The following is a 24,068-nucleotide window of genomic DNA, read 5'->3' as shown; positions in this document are numbered from 1 at the left end:
GCCAGTCTGGGTCAGGTGCCCTGTCCCCGCTTCCTCCCGGCCCCTCCTCCTCCCTGGCAGAGCATGAGACTCACAAAGTCCTTGGTCAGTCTAAACATCGGTGTTATCAGCTTTTTGTTCCCAAGCCAAAAGTCAAAAACACAGTGCTGCACCAGCTACTAAGAAGGAGAAAAACTGACTGCCACTGCTGAACCCAGGACAAGTAGGCCATGAAATCACACAGCAAATCTTTGTCAGTGATCAATCATGTTTTGAAAATTATGGAAATTCTGACATGCAGAACTACTGACTGTAAGATTTTATCACCTTCTGGAGCCTAGACAAATCTATGGCGATATCTTTGCTTTTAAAAAGTACAAAAGCTTAAAAACTGTGCTAGGTAAAGTGAATTAATAAAGATACTAAGGGTTTAACAGTTTTTCAGATGCTTATTTCTCAAAGAATTTTAACTGGGAAAAACAAGGAAGGCTGTCACATAAGCAATATATTTCTTCACTTGAAATCCGACTTTATGCTGTCTTGCCACAGTAAACAATTTATCATCTTTCTTTCTTAAGTAAATACAGTTTGGAAGCATGAACTGAAAATAATTTACTGTTTTTTATATAAATAGCTAAGGCAAATCTCTAAACCTGAGTGTTTTAAGCAGCAAATGATTAATAAGTTGTCTACCACAGGTGATATTCTCAAGACATTAGTAAAGAAAAAAAATGTTTTAGTTGACTTCAATGTTAACAGAATAAATACATAAAGAAATGGTAAACAGAAAATAGTATGCTGCTTCTTGTCTCAGCTGTAACACCCTGCATCAAGTAAATGTACTCATTTTCTTCCTTTCAAGAAACAGCTTTCGCTGTCAGTGTTCCATAAAAACTGTTCTGCAAGATGTTAACCTGGATTTCTTTTTGGTTCAGAAAAAGATTATTCATTATCCAATCATAAAATTTAAAATGCATTTCTTCATGCCTCAGAAAGATCATTTCAAAAACTCCAGTCCTACCTATAGTAAAGTCAATAGCCAAGTGGATTAATAAGAATCAGGCCCTTGCCTCTGACAGCAGTCAGAATTGCAGGCCTCCCTCTGACTCTCCATCTCATAACAGAGAGGAAGGAAAGAAGCCAGCCTCCCTGGCTGCTGTCCTCCCCACTGGCCTCCCTGCCCATCAGCCTCTCCACCAGCATCCATGGCCTCCCCGCTGGGCTCAGTGTGCTACCTAGCCATGGCTGGCAGCACTGCTTCTGCCCATCTCATTGGTCCTGAGTGCCTTGCCCTGTACTCCTGAACCAGCAAGGTAGCATCTTCCTTGCTGAAAAGAAGGCTACAGCTTAACTGGAACAGAAGGCCCCAAATTAGTGCCCTGAAAATTATTTCTGCCTGAACCTGAAGGCATCAAAACTCTATGAAGTTTGAGCTTTTTCCAATTACTTCCACATCTAAACTGTAAAAAAATCCTTACAGCATGTTTTAGAGCCCAAAACTTTCCACAAAGCCCCACCAGATCAGTAGGATATCATTATTCTCTCCCAAATCCTCCACGGCAGTCTTGAATTGTTTTAATCTAAGGGAAACAAGCCCTAAAGGAAGACTGATCTTCGTCCCTACCTGTGTTTTATGTTACCTTTATGTTCAGGACTGACATGAGAAGAGACAGACACAGAAAATGCCTTTGACCCAAGTTCCTGGGAGTGCCTTGCCTTCAGAATGCACTTCCCTGCACGCGTTGCAATTCCTCAACAGCAACTACAAATGCTAGCAACTACAGATGATGAGTCAGTTCAGAACCATTAGTGAACTAAGGCCAAACAACGCTTTCATGTTGAACCAATGTTGACTGACGCTGCCACTGCAAAGTTTTTTGTAAAGCAAATTTTTCTAAGTAAAACTTGTTTGGACTGGAGGATCAGGAGTATTTTACATGAGCCTGAACTTTATAATGAATAACATGAAGGTTTAGGAGTAGGACCTACAGTTGCCACCAGACAGGTGCAATCTGAGCAAAGAATGGTCAGTCTTGGTCTGAGTTTTTCATGCAGTTTAGTATATAGGCATATTCACTGAATGGATATTATAAGAAGGTGCTAACACTTTGCCTGTCTCTATTTTGGCTAGTAAAGATGTGTTACCAGAGGCACTCTCTTTCTGATCTGTTCCTTCTGCCCCGAGAGATGTAGGCACTGAAGCAACAAGGGTGCTATATCCAAAACTGTATTTCACTGAAAAGTGTGAAAGCCAGATAAGATGCTTCATGTTATTATATTTTAAAATTAAAATTACAACGGCTTGTCTTACGGTTTAGGAAGAGAGAAGGGAAGAGGAGAAGAGTGGAGGCAAGAGAAGCAGAAAGGAGGGAAAGAGAGGAGAGAAGCGGAGAGGAGGGAGATAGCTATGAAGATAGAATCTAGAAGGAAAGGATTTTCGTCTTGCAGGGATGAGTGAAATCAATACTTCTTTCCTAGAGAAATAAGGGATAGGGGGTATTGCATGTACTGCAATGAACACCCTGCTCAGTGCCTATTTACAATTCTGTTCTCCCTCAACAAGAAATAAAGCTTAACACAGACTTTAAGTTTGAGGTTTGAGGACCAGACATTTGGAAGTGCTGCTACTAGAAAGGGCTCCTAGTGTTGTAGCAGCCAAGTCACTTTTTGAGTATAGCCCTAGCTATAAGAGTGAATCTACGTATGAAAGAAAAGATTTAATTTATGAACTTCAAAGCTGTGAGTCATGCAACAAAGAAACTTTCCGTAACTAGGGTTAAATGCTGATCTTCTGAGACTATTTTTCTTTCTTAGCAGACCTAGGAGCATAAGAAAGTCATGAAGAATAAAGACCATCTTAGTAAAAAAATAGCTATTTCAGTCTTTCTTTTTTTTTTTTTTTTTAATCTTGTTTACCTCATTTTTCTTACATAAAAGCAAATGCCTACTGGACTGACTTGGATTTATTATTTAATTATTTTCACTTGAAAATTAATATATATTCTTTACTCTGGAATTCAGATACTTGGGAATGAATATAAAGATTCCTTAAGAATTTAATCTAATCTTTATTAATTTAAATAGAGGTCTGTGGAATCAGTGACTTAAGTTAAGACCTGAATAAATGCAGAGTAAGAATTTTCTATTTCTAAGCTTACATATATTTGTATAAAAAAGATAATCACCTAGGTTTTCTACCCCATATTAAGCAAAACCCTTACACCTATAGAGGGATAATGTAACTCATTAATATTGACCTGGGACTCATGAAATATGAATCCTAGATCACAACTCAGGCACAGACCTTCTTTGGATAAATCACTGTGTCCTTTGTGTCTTTTTTCTCCCTTGCTTGTATAGTTAAGCTGTTTTATTATAACCTTCTTGGCACATTATGGTGCTGTCTCTCATTAGAATGCTGAACACAACAGGACCTTAATTTTGACTAGAATCCCTGGGTCCAACTATAATAAAAACATCACATATTTTCGTGGTTTACAGTAAAAAAAAACCCTAAGTTTCTTTAACATTCTTCACAGTTCAGTTATTTGGGACCTTATACCCTTTGTTTTCCTACAACAAATCCCAACATGAATAACATTTTCCCTGAATAACTATTAGCAATATTGTAGACCATGTTCTAGAGATGCTTTTACAACAGTTTTGTGTACACTCACAATATACTTTATTTTCTTTGATATGTTTTCTGTCTTCCAAATCTTTGCATCGTGTTGACCTTTTGAAATGCTGCTTTGCTCTGGGCTGATGGCTTCAATTTATTTCCTCAATAATTCCTAATTTGTCTTCTTGCTTAGTATATAGGCTGATTGTTTTATGTAGCATTTTCTAATTTGTTTTGTGTTCCTAGATTAATTATTCTATATTTTCCTAGTCAAATTGTTTATTTTTGCTATACAAGTTATATAGATGATACAACACCTTTTGAGTATGATCACATTGCTCTGGGCTTCTAGATATGCTTTTAGATCCCACAGAAGTTTCAAATTCTCCCCCTCTACAAATTCTATTACTTATATTCACACATACATAATCATGAACAACGGAGAGCCTAACACTGACACCTCAGAAACTTTGTTCAGATTTTCCCTTTGTGGCTTACACTTAAACTAGCCTCCCATCCCACAGTCTCTTTGCTTTCATGATGATTTCTCTTAGCCATTAATCTCAGATGTGGTGCCTTGTCAAATGCTTACAAGTAGACTTACATTCGTTGAATTGAACTTAGCTACAGTGGCAGTAATACCTTCAAAGAACTTCAGTGGGTTAGTTAAGCATGACCTCCCCTGCCTGAATCTATGCTGGTTATCCTTAATCAAACTGATTTTCAAGCTGTTTCTTCACACTTCCTTATGGTAGTTTAATTTTCCCCACACTTGTTCAAATTCACACAAATTCACTGATGTAGAGTTTCTTGGACTGTCTTTAATCTATTTTGAAGAATTGCCTGCTTTTTTTCAGTCTGCAAAAAACATTCCTAGACAGATCTGGTTTAAATTTTGTTAGTAAATAGCCTTTTGTCCCTCTGGGTTCTTCAGTAGCCGTTTAGAAGTATGTTTTCAAAACTGGTTTTGATGAGAAAAAAGTCACAAAATGCATGTACTTCATGCATTTCTTTTGTTGGTGGTGGTGGATTTTTTATGTGCGTCCATGTGCATGTGCTGGTTTTCTACATGTGGTAAAATGTAAAATACCTATTGATGTCAATACAGAGTGGTAAACTTTGAAAGACTTTTGTCACTGCATTCATGAAGGCAGGGATCAGCTTTCCATGGTGCTGTAATCGTTAATGCAGTGGAATAGCTATCAAAAGCTGTTTCAAATGCATTCCTCCATTTACAGGGAGCCAAAATGCATTGTGTTATCCTCAGGTAAATAGTTTTAGTGATAAATTTACACATCTGTGGCCTTCAGTCTCGATTATATGTCTCCCTGTGCCTTGAGTTGAAACCCCATGTAATGTTGCAGCTGATAAGCAAGGCAATATACGGCCAGCACATCATTCCAGTATTTCAGAAATCCCAGGTTGAAATTCAAGGTCATGGCCTTGAGCTGGAGAACTTGAATGGTGAAGTATTTCAGACAGGACATCTTCCTGTGTGGCAGCAGCTTGCTCTGACTGCTGCACTCATAAACACAGGGAAAGCTTTCTACGTGATCAGAAAAATGGACGAAACTTTAAGAACAGTGAGCAATAACTAGGTGACTACCTCCACAAGAGATTCAAATGACTGCAATTCTCCCTCTCTCTCAGATACATATACACACACACACACACATATTTATACCTTATTCATTACTATGGTAACTGGGCACGTTCAGACTAATGCATGCAAATTAAAATGGGAGTGGTATACATAGACCTAATTTTTTTCATGTCTCTAGTATCACTGATGATGTCAGCAGAGGTATAAGTGGCAGACAGAAGTGGCACGGCAAAGTCTGTACTAGAAGAAAATAAAAAAAAGAAAATCTGGCTCACGTCTTAAGTACTTATGAACCACAGAACAATTCAAACAATCTCCCTGATAACAGCATACCTCTTTGTAGATTTCTTTGTAGAATTTATTTGAAGAGCATAACATGATGATTCTTAAGTTCCTAAAGATGAAAGCTATTGACTATTTCCTCAAATGACCTGAAAATAGATATTTCAGCACCTACCTTTTAGGTACTTCCTGGCAAATGAACCCCTGAGCAGTATTCTGGTGGGCTACTTACAGCTCTACTTTTTATACAATAACTGAATATTCACTGCGCAAGACAGAAACCCAGTCATACCGCTGGCATGACTCTGATGTGGCGAGTAAGGCTCTCCATGTAAGAGGGGGCCAGCAGGAGTCCAGTTACTGTTTCTGCAGATTTTTTAACATTTTATATTCAGTTCCTTTAAGCAAGGTTTGGAACCCAAACCTTCTACATCCAAAGGAAACGTTAACTGGAAACCTTCACAGCACCAACAGGGGAGACCCTAGGGCAGTCACAGTATATGCCAGAAAAAAAAGGATGAGACAGGCTTTAACTTTCTTGAAGAAGAAGCCTAATGTAGATTTTTCACAATCTAGCCAAGTGATCCAACTGTTAAATTACTCTCTCTACTGTGGGAAAATGAGAGGGCACCACTTCCACCCCCAGGAATATCTTACGTAAGGCCAAAGTTGGCAGGCACACTTAAAGAAAGCCCAAGCAGTTTTATCCCTGTGGAAGAGCATCTATATTGAAGATTACAGTGACTGTTCAATAACAATCTTATACAAATTGTCAGTATGCAACTGTTCTGAGTGTGCCTAGAAATGTAATTTTAGGCTCAAAGGAACTTTTCTAATGAAAAACAGATGTGTAAATTTGGGTGTTTCTGGGGTTAAAGTAGCCATTGAGTGGTAGTTTAGTACTAGATGTAGATATCTTGACAATAAAGAGAGAACTTGCCGCTTAAATTCTTCTGTGCATTTATTTACTGCTGAGTTGCCTCAACACCCATGAAATTAATTCGGAACCAAAGAGTTCACATCTCAGATCTAGCTTTTGAATTAATAAGTTATATTATATTGAATTAGAATAATCAGCATATTTCTATGTTCTGAAATTGTCAGGTACATATACTATACTAACCAAAAATGATTCAGGCAAAGAGAAGAGAAGACAGATATTGAAGGATTATGCCAGCAACAGAACAGTAAGGAATATTATAGTTTATCAACAAAATCTCTTTAAATAATTTTATCTGAAGAAATGCTATTCTACTAATTCAAGCAACTAAATGTACATGCCATCTTCAATTCTTCAATGTAAGTGGTTGAGATATTCTATATGGCATTTTTTTCTTATGGTCAAGTGAGTAATTGTTAAAAGAGGCAAGCTTAATACATAAACACAGGACTACACTAATTTTTATGTCATTCCAAACCAACATTAAAGTATTGCTACCTAAAATGACCAATTAGTTTTTAATTAAGCACAGTATTTATTTGCAAGCTCAGTCTGGTTCTTGATCACAATCTTTAGCCGTTCAGGCATTTTCTCATTTTAATAAATGGTCAATTTTTTCTAGTCAAGCAGAAAATAAAATTTGTTTGAAAAATAATTTTGTTATCCCATTAAAACAGTCCTACTCAAATGACTCAATCTTTCTCTCATCTGCTGGAAATTTAGATTGCAGCATGTCAGATATATTACATCTTGTTCAGATGTAGTCCTTTTCCAGTCATCTTTCTGAAACCTGTGGTCTTGTCAGTTCTCAAAAGCCAAGCAATGATTTTGTTTGCACAGGACTAGGTAATTAATGCCTTCCTTTCCTGAATAGACTCTATCAAGAAATATTCAGAAATTTCTCTTTTATGGAAATGAAATGGAGCCTTTCAGAATGAGGGAGCAAGAACAGTCATGGGAGGCTTCTAACACTGAAGAGATTGGTTTCTTCTATCTATGCTACTCCTGTTCACAATGGTCAGCATGCATTTGCTAATTATTTATTTGCATCACTTTGTTTTGCTTTTATGATACTGACAAGCTTTTCTACAGACAGTCCTGAGAGGAAGAAGTAGAATAAAGGGGAAGGGCAGAATTTGTACATCTTGCTCATAGCCAGCTTAAATGCATGCAGGAAGGCTGCTGTCACAGGGAACAAGAGAAACAATCCTTGTTCAGACAGTAACAAACTTTCAAACATGAAACTAAACCCAAAACCTATGGAGCAAAGTTCATACAGTATCTTGCATTTTTTAAGGTTTGAGATAGACCTCTATCTAGGGGCAGAATTTTCAATGTTATTTTTTATTTTTTGGAATTTCTTCTAGATCTGGTTCTTGGAAGCAGGGAAACTGGTTGATTTAGAAGGATGACATGGTTTCAGCATTCTCAGTGTAACAGAGCTTTTCCCAAACCTTTTCTAACAGAAATTCTTGCTGTGTTTCCCTAATCTCCACAGAAACCCAGTCCATCATCAGATCCCATCAGCAGCTTGTCACAATCCCCACCAGTTCTCACCAGACTTTCTGCTTATTGTCCCAGGGAAGAGAACACCATGAAGATATGACTTGTAACCAATAACAGGCAAACAGCATATATAGAGTGCACTTTATACTATCAATGAGCTACTAACACATTCCATGGAATTTGATGTCAGAGGGAGACTAGTAATCACCTGGTTTGCTGTATTCATTTCTTACCAGGACTTAATTTTCTAAGCATTTTCTTAGCTGTTCCTCCAGAAATCTGTCATACGGCAAAACGTTGAACATCACCGTCATTCAGATGGTCACTATGTATTGGAAAGTACACAATCAAAATATTATTGATGACCATAAAAGCTAGATAATGAGATGATGGGACAGAGGGAAGTGGCTGTTCATAATGAAACATCATAGACTATTACTCTTTTAAGTAAGTGCATCAGCAACACTGACTACATCATGATCATTAAAAATTACGAGAAATACTTTTGGGAATCATGCATTAGTATTACTTGAAGTTGATGAATATAAATATCCATACAGAATTTTTAGGTGTACATAGGACAAGTATGTCATTTACAGATTCACATCACCCTTCCTATCTATCAGATGCAGTTTTGTGCAAGGTGAAATATTTCTGAAGAGCTGAAAGTGCTGGGAAATGAGCAGGTAGCAGCTTCAAAACAAGCAAAATGCAGTGCTTTTTTACACAGCAGGAATTAAATTATAAAACAGATTGTCAGAATATAGTGTGGTAGTCTGAATTATGAATAGGTTCAAGAACAGATTCATGAAAGTTAAGTTTATTGACGAATGTGCAACATAGATGCAACCTCTAGGTAAAGAGTTCCCTAAACTGGCCAGAGGCTGATAAAATCTAAGGCTGTCTATATCTTGTTTCCTGCAGTTTTTCTATGCATTTGCTAATGGCCATTGTCAGAGAGAGGTTATTTTGGTCTGATCTGATGTGACACTTTTTGCATTTTTAAATATGTGAAGACTGAAATTTAGCTAAATTCATGGGACAAGCACAAAATCTGGGCACAGCTTATGTTCCTGACTTACCTCTTCTGGTTTTAAAAGTGTCTTGTGCCCATCTGCAGTGTTTCTGCTGGCTGCCCAGTGCAGGACTCATCACAGATTAGACTCTGGGTGCTTTCATCCATGGGAATGTTAAACAGCCACTTTGGAGTATAACAAAAAGGTGTCTTATACTCCAGCAGAGGAGGAAATTGTAGAATGACTGGAACAAGAAATATAAGGTCTGCAAAAGGCACATTTTAAAGAAACAGTAAGAGGAAAGGAAAGACAAATAGTGTTTAATGATGCAAATCTGATGGTGCTAGCTCTGCCAGTCCTACGAGATAAAAGCCATTATTTTCAGCACATCAGCATAAAACCTGTGTATCAGCTCAGCAACTGGACTACTATGCCCATGAGGGCATCGGTCATTATCAGACCTTCACAGTAATGGTCTGAGGGTTTCTACTGAGGGCACTTGCCAGCAGACTTTTCAAGTTTTGAGCTGTGTTACCAGTTCTGCTCAGTGAGACTACACCAGTATGCCTGTGCTACTGGAGACAATAAGGGAAGGTGGTTATGCATTGCTCTTCAGTAAGACAAATACCAGTAATGGAGATTAGGACAAAAAAAAAAAAAAAGAATAAAATGAAAAAGAATCATTATTGATGGATGTGAGTGAAATAATCTGGGCTATGTCCTCTGTAAAATACATGGAAGCATGAAGCTGCTCTTGGTGTTTCAGAAGATTTTTTTTTTTCTTTATTCTGGTCATGCAAGAAATAGCATTCCCTAGATCTGTTTCCTGTCACAATATTGTCCGTGGTGTTAATTTCGGGGTTTTTTTTTCATGTTCATATAATCATTTGTGTGATGAGTCCCTATACCCTAGGATTACCATAAAGCAGATTAATAAATTACGCTATAGCCATGTCACTGCCTAGTGAACTTTCATTTAAAGAATAAATAGCAGAATAGATAAAATATCCTAGAAAATAATGAGTGGAAGAAGGCAAATGAGGAGAGTAAGAATTGATTTAAGAAACTAAAATAGTCTTGACTGAAACCCCCATTAAATGCTGTCATGCTTTTTCATATGTGGATTCTCTTCTAAGACAGGTTACCTTCCTCAGTGGTACTACTGGAAAGTGTGTCAATGAAATATAAGTATTATTTCCATCAGCTGCCTATGCTGTCTGTGCTGAATGCCAGTCCCTCATCTGACACAGTCTTTCGCCACAATAGGTTATTTTTTCACAGTGGGCAGTACATTATCTTTCTAGTGTCAAACAGTAGTTTCTTTTTTTAATCGAGTCTTTTCCCCCAGGGGACCTGATCCTCATGCACATCGCTCTTTTAGGATAGTACATAGACAACAGCAGAGTGACTGAGCAGATCTGAGAAGCAAACTTCTGTTGAAACAGTCATGCAAAACACTTCTGCTTTACAAAACTGTACCTGAAAATACCAGTGCTATATGATTGTGGTGAGCTGACCCTGGCTGGACACCAGATGCCCAAAAAAGCCACTCTGTCACTGCCATCCTCCACTGGACATGGGAGAGAAACTACAACAAAAGTCTCATGGGTTGAGATAAGGACATGGAGAGATCACTCACCAATTACCATCATGGGCAAAACAGACTCAACCTGGGGAAATGAGTTTAATTTATTACCAATCAAACCAGTAGGATAATGAGAAAATAAAACCAAATCTTAAAAACACCTTTGCCCCACCCCTCCCTTCTTCCCAGGCTTAACTTTACTCCCAAATTCTGTCTCCTCCCCTTCAATGGCACAGAGGAACAGTGAATGGGGCTTATCGTCAGTTCATCACATGTTGTCTCTGTCTCTCCTTCCTCCTCAGAGGGAGGACTCCTCACACTCTTCCCCTGCTCCAGCATGGGGTTCCTCCCATGGCAGACAGTCCTCCATGAACTTCTCCAGTGTGAGTCCTTCCCACAGTTCTTCACAAACTGCTCCAGGACGAGTCCCTTCCATGGGTGCAGTCCTCCAGGAACAGGAAGCTCCAGTGTGGCCTCCTCTCTCCACAGGGCCACAGGTCTTGCCAGGAGCCTGTTGTACTGTGGGCTTCCCAGGGGTTACAGATTCCTTTGGGCATCCCCCTGCTCCAGCGTGAGGTCTTTCATGGGCTGTAGGTGGAAATCTGCTCTACCATGGACATCATGGCCTGCAGGGGCACAGCCTGCCTCAGCATGGGATGCACCATGGCCTGCAGGGGAATCTCTGCTCTGTCACCTGGAGCAGAGAGATTCTTCTGCTCCACCTCTTCTCTGCTCCACCTCACCTCTTCTGCACTGACCTTGGTGTCTGCAGAGCTGTTTCCCTCACATGTTCTCACTCCTCTCTCCAGCTGCAATTGCTGCTGTGCAGTAACTTTTTCTGCTGCTTAATTATGCTATCCCAGAGGTGCTACTACCGTTGCTGATGGTGGGTAGCAGCAGGTTCATCTTGAAGCTGGCTGCATTGGCTCTGTCTGACACAGAGGAAGTTTCTAGCAGCTTCTCACAGAAGCCACCCTTGTAGCCCCTCCACTACCAAAACCTCACCATGCAAGCCCAACAGTGACAAAAAAAAAAAGTGACACATTCAAAGCATTTGCACAAATCTATCTGTCCTGCCAGTACGGTTTGCATAGCAATGCGCAATAATATCCAAAGAAGTCTGGTGCCTATCCTACAGTGGTAAAACTGGGTAGATACCCTTTTTTCCACCACAGCCTGCCTCTCCTCTTCCAAACATTCTGTTTCTTTGAAAGAAAAAATTGAGCCCCAAAGAACTGCAACTAGTTACCATCAATGTGGGATAAATGTAGAAATTATGGATACTCATAGAGGAAATAAAGTGGAAGTGGAGCTGATTGTTTTTAATTCTGGGCCAGGACAACAGCCTCCATTATGCAATATAGCCAGTAGTCTATGAGCTGGCTTCACTCCAAATTCTGATTTGCTGCTGCATTTGATGTTTGCTTTGTTATCACAAACATTTTGTTCCAGGGTACATCAGATCCAGGGTCTTTTTTTTTTTTTTTTTTTAATACACAGAATTACTTAAGTACAACCATTTTAAAGAAAAACAAACCACAACTTCCCTTGAGGAATCCTAAAAAAAAGCCCACAACTGTGGAAAACTGCTTAATTCAGACACTACCTGGGGGATAACTATAGTAAATGCTGAATACTTTTGTCTATTCATTCTCTTTACAGCTCTATACTGCATTCAGATTATGATGATTCTCAAGTGTAAAAGTAAGTTCAGTACAAATTCCTTGATGTTCAAAAATGCTGAGGTCTGCAGTTCTCTTTTATGGCAGTGGGAACTGCAGATATTTGACACTCCTGCCAAGAAAGTAAAAATACAAATCTAGGCTCTTGACAATTATCAGTACCTTCTGTCCCCTTCCCAGCATCCTTGAACTTGACACTATGACCTGTTTTGCAGGTAAATGAGCTCAGATGGATGCTTTTATCGTTCGGTATGTACATGTTGTTTTATTCAATAAATGCATCTCCTCTTCCATCAGATATTTTGGAAAAAGAAGGTTGTTTTTCATGCTGAATGGAATGTCTATGACCTGCTATCTATCCTAAGTGTATTCCATCCACAGGTCTGTTTCTTTATTAAATATTCACATAAGTAAGTACCACTTTACCTTAACACTGTTTGTGGATACACTGAGATGCGTTACCAGTGAAGTGGACTTATAAAGTTAGTAAGGAAATAAGACAGAAATAAAGATTCCTGTACAATATGAAATCTTGAGGACTCATCCTATAGTCGTTACTCATTCAGCTCCTGCTCTGAAGGCAAGGGGATAGAAAGGCTTTCGAAAACAACCATACTTGTAGAGGCTGAAATTATTGCGGTACAACCTAGCTTAGCAATAAAATAGCTAGTACTTTACAGAAGGTGCATGAGGCTAACAGAAGAATCCAGCTCTGTCACCTTTTCCAGTATACAGAAATTACAGATCTGGACTTAACCATTTCTAACAACGGGAATTTGGATTTATGGGCACAACAAGAATCAACAACAACAACAAAAATCAATTAGGTGTCTCTGTTTAAAGAGAAATAATAATTTGAGTGTATATGAAAAAAATCAAAAGAAAAATTGAATTCACTTTGACAAAACAACTTCTCAATTTTCCTTCTAATGTGATATGACTCATCTCAAATCCATTGCAAAGCGGTAAACAAACTACACCAACTCAGTAGGCATCATCTGCCAGGAACATTTTAAAAAGAAAACCATTACTGAGCTACTTTTCTTGTCTTCTATACAGAGAAACTTATTTTCCCAGCAGAAACAGCACTTTGTGTTATCTTCTTTTCGTTTACTAGGTTTCCCTCACTGCTCACAGTACTAAGAAATACCACTTTAAGCCAATCACTTATTTCTTAAGAATTAAATTAAAGTAGTTTGGACCAGGTTTAGGTATTTTCAAAGCACTCCATTTCACTTAAAACAAAGCAGAAGAGAAAAGTCCAGTTTGATTAGTAATAATATTGTATATGAGACATATCTTGGATAGCAATTTAAGTACGTGGACAACAGCCTTTTGATTTTGTTTCTCATTCATTGAATTAATTTTATAATTGGAACTGTAACAAAAATAAAACGATTAGGTTTTGTTCTATAACCCTTCTGTAATTTAATTTCCTGAAAATAACTTTCAAGATAAAATAGTCATGAAGATAAAAATGACAACTATAAGCTGCCCTCTCCACTCTTCATTATCCATTATTGGCTTATGATCACTATTTATATTATTATATAGCTATTTAAAAAAAAAAAAAAATCTAAGTCACATGAAGTCAGCTTCTCTGCTAGTGCAAATCACCAGAGATCCATGAAGAAGGTTCCATGATGTTATATTTTTTGCAATAGTTCTTGTTTGTGGATTTTAAAATATTTTTGGTCAGGCCCTTCACTGTGTTAAATGACACTAAATTGAAAAAAACAGAGCAACTTCAATTTCCAAAATATTCCCTGATTCATTGCTTTAAAGAAATTACTTCAGCGCTTCTCAAAAGTTGACAAGAAAAATCTGAATTGTCATGGCAACGTGAGTTGAAGAAATCCTTCTTTGCTGTTTGCATAGATCATCTCCATGCTATCAGTCTGTTTACTAAATGTTGCTAAAGAAAGCAATTAAAGGCTAATCTCTCCTCAGAACCAAATAAATTATATAACTAGTGAAAGCCAGTGGAGTGAGATACACTTCAGATAGATAGGTAAAAAAATTTGAGGCATCACGTATCTTCAATGCAAATGACACCAAGCTGTTGACATGCTGGAAACGATGGATTGCCCTTCACAGGCACGACCATCTGGTGGGCCCATGCAAAACTCATGAAAGTTCAACAAGGCCAAGCACAAGGTCCTGTACATCGGTCAGGGCAATCCAAGCACTATTTGTACTGCAGGTTGATCAGAGAACGGACTGAGAGCAACCCTGAGGAGAAAGACTTGGAGGTGTTGGTTAATGAGAAGCTCAACATGACCCAACAGTGTGCATTTGCAGCCCAGAATGCCAACCACATACTGGGCTTCATCAAAAGAAGTGTGACTAGAAGGTCAGGGGAGGGGATTCTTCCTCTCTACTCTGCTCTCATCAGACCCCCACCTAGAGTACTGCATCCAGCTCTGGGGCCTTCAAAATAAGAAGGATATGGACCTGTTGGAGCAAGTCCAGAGGAAAGCCACAAAGATGATCAGAGGGCTGGAACACCTCTTCTGTGAAGACAGGCTGAGAGCGTTGGGATTGTTCAGCCAGGAGAAGAGAAGGCCCCAGAGAGACCTTAGAGCAGCCTTCCAATACCTAAAGTAGCCTACAGGAAAACTGGAGAGGGACTTTTGAGAAGGGCCTGTTAGGGATAGGACAAGGGGGAATGGCTTTAAACTGGAAAAGGATAGATTTAGAGTAGATATGAGGAAAAAATTTTTCACTGTGAGAATAGTGAGACACTGAAGAGGTTGCCCCAACAAGGGAGACAAGACTAGGCTGGATGGGGCTTTGAGTAACCCAGTCTAGTGGAAAGTGTCCTTGTCCATGGAAGGGGTGTTAGAACTAGAGCATCCTTACGGTCCCTTCCAACCCAAACCATTCCATGATTCTAAATGACATTTCTGTGATGCATAGCATTTTGTATTCATAATAACAAAGAGTTTGAATTTTCTTTCTGATTGTTAGGTTTGTTCCACCATCCTTGTTTTAATGCAAGTTCTGTGTGCGATATGTAGCTATAATAAAGGCCAGATTCAGAGTCCCTTAAGGTTAATGTGATTTTTTTTTTCTGTCAGTTCCCCCACCTCTAGATCAGGTCCTAACTGGTCAGAATCCGACATACAGCAACCCAAACTATTCAGCTGATGACTAGTGTCTATGTCCAACATACCAAGTTCTGCATAGCAGAATGCTTTTTCTCTACAAACTGGCAGATTTGTCTCAAGTTAACTACATTATGTACCTGTTAAAAAGAAAGAAAAATTTCGGCATTTCATTTATGTTAATTAAATACCATGATAAAGCCTCCCCCACATAGGAAAGTAAGACAGAAATGGTGGAGTATATATAGTTCACAATCAAAATGCTGCTACTGCTGCCACTGTTGACTTCGTAAAATCTATTAACACTACATTCTTCAGTGTTAGAGACACTGCAAACAAAGGGTCAAAATGTGCGCTCAGGATATTTACATGCTATGATAAAGAAAATCAATTTAATTTCTCAAGAGATGTCTAGATGTGCAGAGGGTCACCGATTATGATATTAGCAGTTGCTTAATAGTACCGAGGTTCTAAAAGTGAAAAAACAGCTCTCCCTCCCCCCACCAAACATGCTTGGTATGACTCAATCTATATATTATGAGAAATATCAGCAGGATACCAACAGAGGATCTGCTGCTGGGGCAAAGCTAAAATAGTGTACTTAGTCACTTGGAAGCAGTCAGATTCTGCATTGATATCTCACAGACACTAGTAAGAACAGTGTGATTTGTCATGACCATTTGTTTCACAACCAGAAGCACATAAAATTAGTCTAAAAATAAGTTAAGCACTTTGCTTTTTTAAATTTATTTAATCAAAGTGGCCTTTTCAAAATCCTCACTGTTGTTCAAGAAGCACCCTTCTTTCTTTTTTTCTTATCCTCAGAGTAATCTGTTTTGGTTTTTTTTCTAAGGTTCAAGGCAAGGCAGGTTCCATGAGCTCATGTGTATTCCTGTAATATCTAGACAATTCCTTCCCAACGTAAGCTGTTTCCTGACCATATCACTTCCTTGCTCCTTGCACCTCTAGCTGTGCTGGATACCAGCAGTCTGATGTAGGTCCCAAGCTACATGGCACATGTTGTACACAACATGAGTTCAGACTGAGCCCTGAGGCGCTCATTCAAGGCAAGTTCTAGATCAAGCACAGTGTCCAAAGCCAAGCCAAAGCTCTTGTTCATCTATTTTGGATACACTAAGCAACTGAGCCAAGCTCCCCATCCATTTCAAGCTTCAAATACAGAGTAAGGGTGGCTGTATTTTTGTTCCCGGTGTACCGTACATTGATGGTGTTTCAGCACCAGTGAAGGCAAAATATATGTAACCATTTGATCTGCAAATCATAGGATTAGGAAAAGACAGACCCTAGAAACAGATTTGCTCTGTGTAAAATATCAAGAATTTGCTGCAAACAACAGAATTGTAAGAGCATTTAAACAGAAAAAAAACCACCCTCCAATATAGGTTGAGAAATTGCTTTCTAATAGGAAAAAAAAACCATGGAAAACTTTCAGCCAAGAAAGAAGAAAAACTTCATGTTTGGCAAAACTGCATGAAAATGTCATTGCCTTGAAATGGAAAATAAGGCACAAAGCAAGTGCTGCAAAATGTAATTTTAGAATGCTGACCGTATTTTATGCAAGTTTGCAAAACAAACCCTGACAAAGTTTTATTCATTATTATTTATTCAGCTCTGTGTCAGCTGCAGTGCTGGAAACGTTTCTTTTGGAAAGCCAATGTGCAACGGAGACATGAACACAGAACGTGATTCTGTACTTTAGTAACCATGGGATACTGTAAAAAAGAGAGGCATAAAACATCCAAAGACTAAATGATTCTAGCTTTCTCTATAAATTGTCCTTCATAATTTCTTTAAGGAAAAAGCAGAGTCAAAAATAGAGGAAGCAAGGTATAAGTCAGACAATACCATGCTTGGAGACACCAGAGATACTGTTTAAAAACAAATTACTTCAATAAATATATAAATTTTTTAATATTATCAAGGTTGGTTGCTCAGATTTATCCAGCTTTCCTTTTTCTCAGTCACACATGGATGTAAACATTGCCAGAAGTTCTCAGCCATGACAGCTCATATTAGACAGGGTTTGGCTCCACTGTTCATAGAATCATAGAATTATACCTGCATTATTCAGAGTAGCAAACTTTTCAAACTGGACAATCCAACCGCTGCTGAAATCAACAGAAATTTCAGTTTCCACTGTAACAGAGTAGGACCCTCACAACTGTCTGAAGTTAGCTTTTTCTTGCAGTGTAAGACAAGAAATGAATTTGAAAGAAGTGAAATCAGTATTTAAAAATATGCATGAAGGTATTGCTAAAATGCATAATCTAATAATTACAAAACTATAACAAACTGATTAATTTTATGATAGAAATTAAAGCATTACTGCAATTGCAAGAAATAGTCTTTTTTTTTTTTTTTGGCTTATCTTTTGCTAAAAGCAAATAATTGATGGTATTCTGATTAATCAAGAGGAATCCTGGTTAATCATCAGCAATATAATGGTGATTAAATCCTTCTCTGCCCTGTTAACTGAATGTGCCTTCCAGGTAAAAACGGCAATGTTGTAATTTTCTCTCTTTTATTTTTTTTTTTCCATATGAGTAAGAAATGCAGAAAAAAATATTCTCTGAGCAAGTGAGACTTGTTATTGGCAATAAGATGTATTATTACTCTTGTAAGAGTTTTCAGTGCATGTGTGCCTCCATTTACTATTCAACTACTAAATGCAGGCAACTGATAAATGTTGCCTTTATGTGTGAATATAACACTAGATATAATCCAAGTAATTTGTTTAAGCAGTTATTCCATTGAGAAATGTGTATAACAAATATAGTGTAAATTTTCTTACATGCAATGGAAATGTCGTATAGTGAAGTCTTTCATCCAGGCAGAACAAGAATGTGTAAGGACAAAGTAAGATCTCACAGTTTTCCTCAGGCATTAACGGCATTCATCCTTATTTCAAAACTTGCTGGTTGATAAAAATGGCTTAAAGGAAATTGCAACTGATATAGAAGAGTAAAACATCTAAGTAAAACAAAGTGATTCATATTCATTAGGAGAATTTCCGTATGATCCTTATTCCATATTGGAAGAACAACCAATTTATCTCAGTCTAATCTGGGTGATTTTGCAGCCATATGAAGAATTAGAGATCAGATTCTTATTCGGTGATGCTGATTTAAATCCAGTGGTATGCTCGACCTTTATTAGAGATCGTCTCATACTTATGCTACTGCTTGGGTAGATTGCAGAGTTAAGCCAACAGCTCCCCTCTCCACACTGCATCCCTCTGCTGGTTACAGGCAGCCTGCACTACACTCCAGCATTGGTGCTTACACTTAAAGCTGTTTACTAGCAGAATAATGTTATCATGGTCAAAGAAACGTGACAGTTCAATCAGGATTTGAGCAAAATGAAATTACATCTTTAAATTCATTGGAGGTCTTGTACAGTCACACTATTAAGCAGTTACTTCTCTGAGGAAAGGTTATGAGTAGTTTAATGTGATGGTGCACAGATTACATGTCTTGAAAAAGTTGAAAACAGTGGTCCCTAAGGCTTTTCAGCCTCTCTAGAGAGCATGGCAAACCTTAGACACATCGGTTTCTGTTCAAAATAATTACAGTTTCAGATTGTTCCTAATTTGGTGCTGCCAAAGTTTTCAAGAATGTAAGTATATTGAGGCCACAGGCCCATAGATATCTTTAAAAAACTTGCATATGTCAAAGCATATGTAATAGTACTACCACATAATGAGTAATAAAAAGATGCAAGCTAGATTCCATGTTTGTATAGAAAAAGCAGTCTGCAGAGACAGGAAATACAACTGCCCCCTCCCCCAAAAAAGCCCATGCCTGATCAAAATCGTACATGCTCTACAAAGGGACATGGGAGTGACAGTCAGTAAAATAAGCAGAAAACAATCTGCAGAATGGTTCCTATCTATATAGATCACAAACGGTGCTGAAGTGCCCTCAGAGATTTCAGTACATCCTGAAGTTCCTGAGTACTCACACCTGCTTGTATGCCGTCTCCAGCTCCTCACACCAGTATCCTGCTCCTCACACTCCAGAGGAGCTGATAACCTTGTACTGCCTGACGATGGGAATTCCAATCTCATCTACAGGTTCAAAGGTCTAAAACGAGTGTTTGGGGAATCTCTGTTGAACTGATATGCTCTCTACTATATTATTTTCAAATTGACCATACTTCCTATTCCTCTACAGAGTTAAGAACACTATGCACATATCTTGATGGAAAGTTGGGAAAGATACAGACCTTGCCAAAAAGTACATGCATTTTTACATTAAAATATTATGTGGTCAGAGCTGGCTGTTGTATTTTCTGTCTTTATATGGTAAATTCTTTGCTGGGATGGGAGATGGAGAATGCATTGGGTTTGCACCTGGGTATTCAACACCTAGCTCTGATACTCTTTTAAAAAATACCCCTTTTCAGCCCATTTTCTCTAGAATCGCTTTAGTCTTCTCTGGAAGAGAATGAAGCCTCTCTAGAGAGACCAGCTTCACAGTTTGAGAAACACTGCTTTGGAGAGAGAAAATACATGGCTTTAAAAGAGACAAACACTCTCAGTCCAACAGGATTAGACCTTAAACACAGTGGTAACCTTGTGTGATGTACTCATGGCAATTATTTTGACAAAGTGATAGCAACAAACAGAGGGTACATAAAATGTTTTGAGGTTTATTTCTTTTCTTTCCTTTAATAAATAAAAAAATAATAATAAAAAATCCTAAGCTGTAAATGTGGGAGTCCTTTCACTGTCTGGATTCAATTGAAAAAGAGAAATGTTTTCCCTTTGCTATTTCCATTAATCTGAATGATACCTCTGTGCATAAGCATGTTTATGTAGATTTTGTTTGAGGCAATTAGATGCCAATGAAGGTCTTGCATTTGGTTATCTGAAAGTCCAGAAAATTATCTTGAAAACACGTACCAGGACAATTTTAAGTATAAAGCATTATCCATTTCTACATTGAAAATAGGCTGTCCACGGACCTCAGGTCACAGCAGAAAGATATTTTAATCGTTTATCTTGAATTTTAGTCTGAGTTCAGTCTAAATTTACCATTTGTTGCCTAGCAGTATGAATTTTTACAGAAATGATACTGACGTGTTTCATATTTCAAGCAAATCCATAGGTTTCTTATGTTTGCTTTTGCTAGGCTATAATGTACCAGAATTAGTAAATGGCTCTATAAACAAACCCATCTTAACATGCAGAGCTGAGCACAGTGCTGCCTGCTTTGTTGAAGCCTAACTGCTATGATAGGGTAGTTTCTAGGAGTGTGGTTCCTTTAAATGACTCCATACTCATTTCCCTTGATGGTTAAAGCATGATGGACAGGGAAGAATCCTCCAGATATTTTCCAAAACACTCAGATACATCAAGTCAGACAAAAAGAGTCCAAAGAAACATATAGGGCTGCACTTCGTGTACCACAATGAATGGTGACACAATGTTCACTTTCGTCTTTTCCTGTTCCTTTAAAAAGTTATGAAAAATTGCACAGCAACAAAGGGTTTCAATTTCATTTCATAATGAGGAACAATGTGGAAAGCAACTCACCCCTCATTTTCCTAAAATATATGGGAACGCCTGTGGCAACACCTCCAGAAATTCACTTTTATTTTTTCCTCATAAAACCCCCAAACCAACCAAACCCTGGGTGAATCCTAGCACAGTGACTACCAAATGATTCGACTGCCAAGAGGCTGGGAAAACAAAGAGTTCCGGGGATCTATTAATTAAAATTTTGCGTGCTTCTGAAAGCCTAGGCTCTACATGCTATAAAGGAAGGAGTTCTTTCTCTAAACTATGAATGCAATTTCAGCCTCAGGATTACAGTTGCCTAAATATAGGTACCTGTGCGCGATTGCCTGGTAATGGGTAAGAAGTTAAATGGGAAAGAATTATGTAAAATGTCCCCGCTGGTTCCCCCGTCTACCTGTTGTTTGAATTCAATATTAAGTCAGTTTGTAGCCTTTAAGTTGGTGTGTTGCTGCTCCACATTAAGCGAGGTATAGTTACATTCTGCAGAGCAGCATCGGCGGCAGTGCCCAAATGTTCCTGGCAAAGCCTTTGTATGTAAGCAAAACACGTCGGATCTCCGCTGAATAACCATGATCCAGCCTCCAGCTTTTCATATGTGCTGTCAGCCATGAAAAGAAAACACTTAAATGTCAAACGACAGAACCAGCTACAGTGTATTTAACAAATGAGTCGCTGGTGTCGGCCCGCCCCGGGAGCCGGCGAGGCCGCGTCTTCAGCTCGTCCCGAGGCGACCGGGACCTTGTGCGGGGCCAGTCCGTCTCCCATGTGTGCGGCAAGTTGCAGCAACGCCGCCCGGCCCGGGGCAGCGCCAGGGCTCCCGGTAAACGTGCGGGCTGGGGGCGGCTGCCAGCCCAGGCCGGGGGGAATCGGGGGCCAAGACACTGGAGGTGGGGGGGTGGTGCTGGAAGTTTGGGCAGGGCGGGCACGCCGAGAAGCCCCCGCCCGCCCCGGGCTGTATGTGCCGCCAAGCACAGTCCGGTCTCCCGGAGCCAGCTGCCTCAGAGCCCAGGAAACACCGGCGCTGCTCCTTCCCCGCTCTCCATTCCCCGCGGAGGCAGGGCGACCGGGGGAGACGGGTGGCGTTGCCTGGTGAACCGGAGCAGCGGCTGGGTCCGGGAAGAGAAGCGGTGCCACCGGGCGAAGCTCCCTCCCGGATGCTGGCAGACCGGGCTGGCCTGCCACCGCCTCTCCCTGCGGATGGCGGCCGGACGTTGCCGGGGGCCGGGCGCCCTGCAGAGCCTCCCGGGAGGACCAGGGGCCCCGGCTGCGGGCACCCGCAGGATGGGGAAGGCTCCGGCAGCGCCCGCCAGCCCGAGCTGCGACCGATTCTCCCCGCACCCTCCTCCCCGCTCCATCCACCTCCGCACCGAAAAAGAAGCGGTGAGAAAAATAAAATGGTGGGAACGATGTAATTTGCCTTGGGAGGGTTAAGAGAGGCTTAGACATCACAGACCGCAAGGGGAACCGTGTTCCCGGAGGCAGGCAGAAACAGCCGGGAGCGAGATAGGAGCAGGCAGAGGCTGTAACGGGGACAGGTGCTCAGTTGCTATCAGCCTTTCTCCCTCTCACTCTCCCGTTTGCTCTTTCTCTCGCTCCCTCTGACACACACTCCCATCTCCCAGCGTGAAAAAGCGCAGGGCTAATGAGAGGCGAAGTGAGTAATGGGGAAGTTGTGTCCAGCTATGAGGCAAGTGATGGGGCTGAAGACAGCACTGAAGTTGTGTAACCCAGTTTCCCATCGTCACCCCCCTCGTTCCTCCTCCCTCCCCCCATTGACTTTAAAGAGAAGCCCAGCTGGGGGTGGGAGTCGCTCCCCACCGCACGCCGAGCAGAGGAGCCCTCGTCTCTCTGGCGCGGACGAGTGCAGGGGGACCCCGGAGCCACATACCCGCCTCCGCGGAACTCTAGGAGCTCGGAGCCGGCTGAAGCAGGCCGGGGGCGGCTCTCCGCGGCCACCCCTCCGCGCTCCCTCCGAGCATGGCAGAAGCCAGGGAGGAAGGAGGAGGGGAGAGCCAAACTTGCCAGCCCGGGGACTGTCCCTCGCACAGCAGCGAGTGCCGCGAGTGCGTGCGCGGAGAGCGAAGTGTTCCCAAACTCCGGCGCTGCCCAGGCGGCTAGATGCGCCCGGCTCCTCTCGCAGCGCCGCAGCGGCGGCTGCCCAACGCTCGGGGGCTGGTTTCTCCGGGGGAAGTGGCCGGCCGACTGGAAACCGAGCCCTCGGGGAACACAGGCGGGAGCTGGGAGGCAGGGATAAGGGAGACCGGGCTCGGGGAGCCTGCTGTTTCCCGGCGCAGGAACGAAGCGAGGGAGAGAGCTCAACCGATCGGCAGCGGTTTAGCTGGGGGGTGTGGGGGGGAGAACCAGTGTCATCACCACAGCCTACACGAATCCAGTGCAAGAAACCCAAATCTTACCGTGAGCTGCAGTGAGGAGCCCCGCGCAGAAAACCAGCAGAGACTTGAATTTCCTCCACGCAGTCATGTCTGCAGTTATTCCACACACACACACACTCACACAAAACCCCGGCGGCTCTTCTCGGCTGCGACCGTGTCCTCCGAGCGGCAGCGGGGCTAAGGACAGCGCCAAATAACCACCACGGGGCGAGGAGAGGCGGAGAGGAGCGCTTCGGGTCCCGAGCGCCGCGCAGCGCCCGGCGCCTCCTGCAGGACTGCGCGGGCGGCTCGCTCCGCTCTGCTCATAGCATCAGTCCCGAGCCGCGGCGGGGCTGCGCCGCTCAGCGCCCGCGGAGCCCCGGCGCCGCCGGCCCGCCGCCCGCCCAGGGGAGGGGAGGAACGGGAGGGAGGGGAGGCACGCCCGGTGCCGCGGGCAGCAAGGCATCCACGGCCGCCGGCGGGGAGAGCCGGGCAGCGACGGCAGGAGAGGGATGCAGGGAGTGCGAGGAAGAGGAGGAGGAGGAGGGGAGAAGGAGGGAGGGATCGCGGCGGGAGCAGCGCAGGCAGCGCAGCGGAGCGGCTGCCAGCCGCACGAGAAGTCGCTGCTGCCGCCGCCGCCGCCGCCGCCGCCGGACTCAACCATCACTTCCCACGGAGAGGGGAAGGGGCCGGCGCTGCGCAGTGGGCGCACGTTAAGCCCGCAGCCACCCGCCTTCGCTGGCCGGCCCCCGCACGACCCCCCGGGGCGGCAGCGGCCCCCCTTCTCCCTGGCGGCGGCCCGAGGCTGCTGCCGCCGCACCCCGCAAGCGCC

The 24,068-nt window shown here is 41.6% G+C and overlaps 1 protein-coding gene across 1 annotated transcript in view; it reads right to left on the bottom strand.

The window, feature by feature from the left end:
• The window catches only part of CSMD1 (CUB and Sushi multiple domains 1), a gene marked incomplete at both ends in the record, with an annotated part of 1,184,444 nt that extends 1,161,099 nt beyond the window's left edge, over nucleotides 1-23,345 (bottom strand). Inside the window, one exon of the mRNA XM_080616376.1 lies at nucleotides 23,279-23,345. Within this exon, the coding sequence (XP_080472502.1) occupies nucleotides 23,279-23,345 (67 nt within the window). The remainder of the gene's footprint in view (nucleotides 1-23,278) is intronic.
• Between the last annotated feature and the right edge of the window lie 723 nt (nucleotides 23,346-24,068).

Source organism: Psittacula echo (assembly GCF_963264785.1).
Source record: "Psittacula echo genome assembly, chromosome: 4".
NCBI lineage: Eukaryota > Metazoa > Chordata > Aves > Psittaciformes > Psittacidae > Psittacula > Psittacula echo.
Note: the sequence above shows the minus strand (reverse complement) of the source record. Positions and strands in the feature narration are given on the sequence as shown.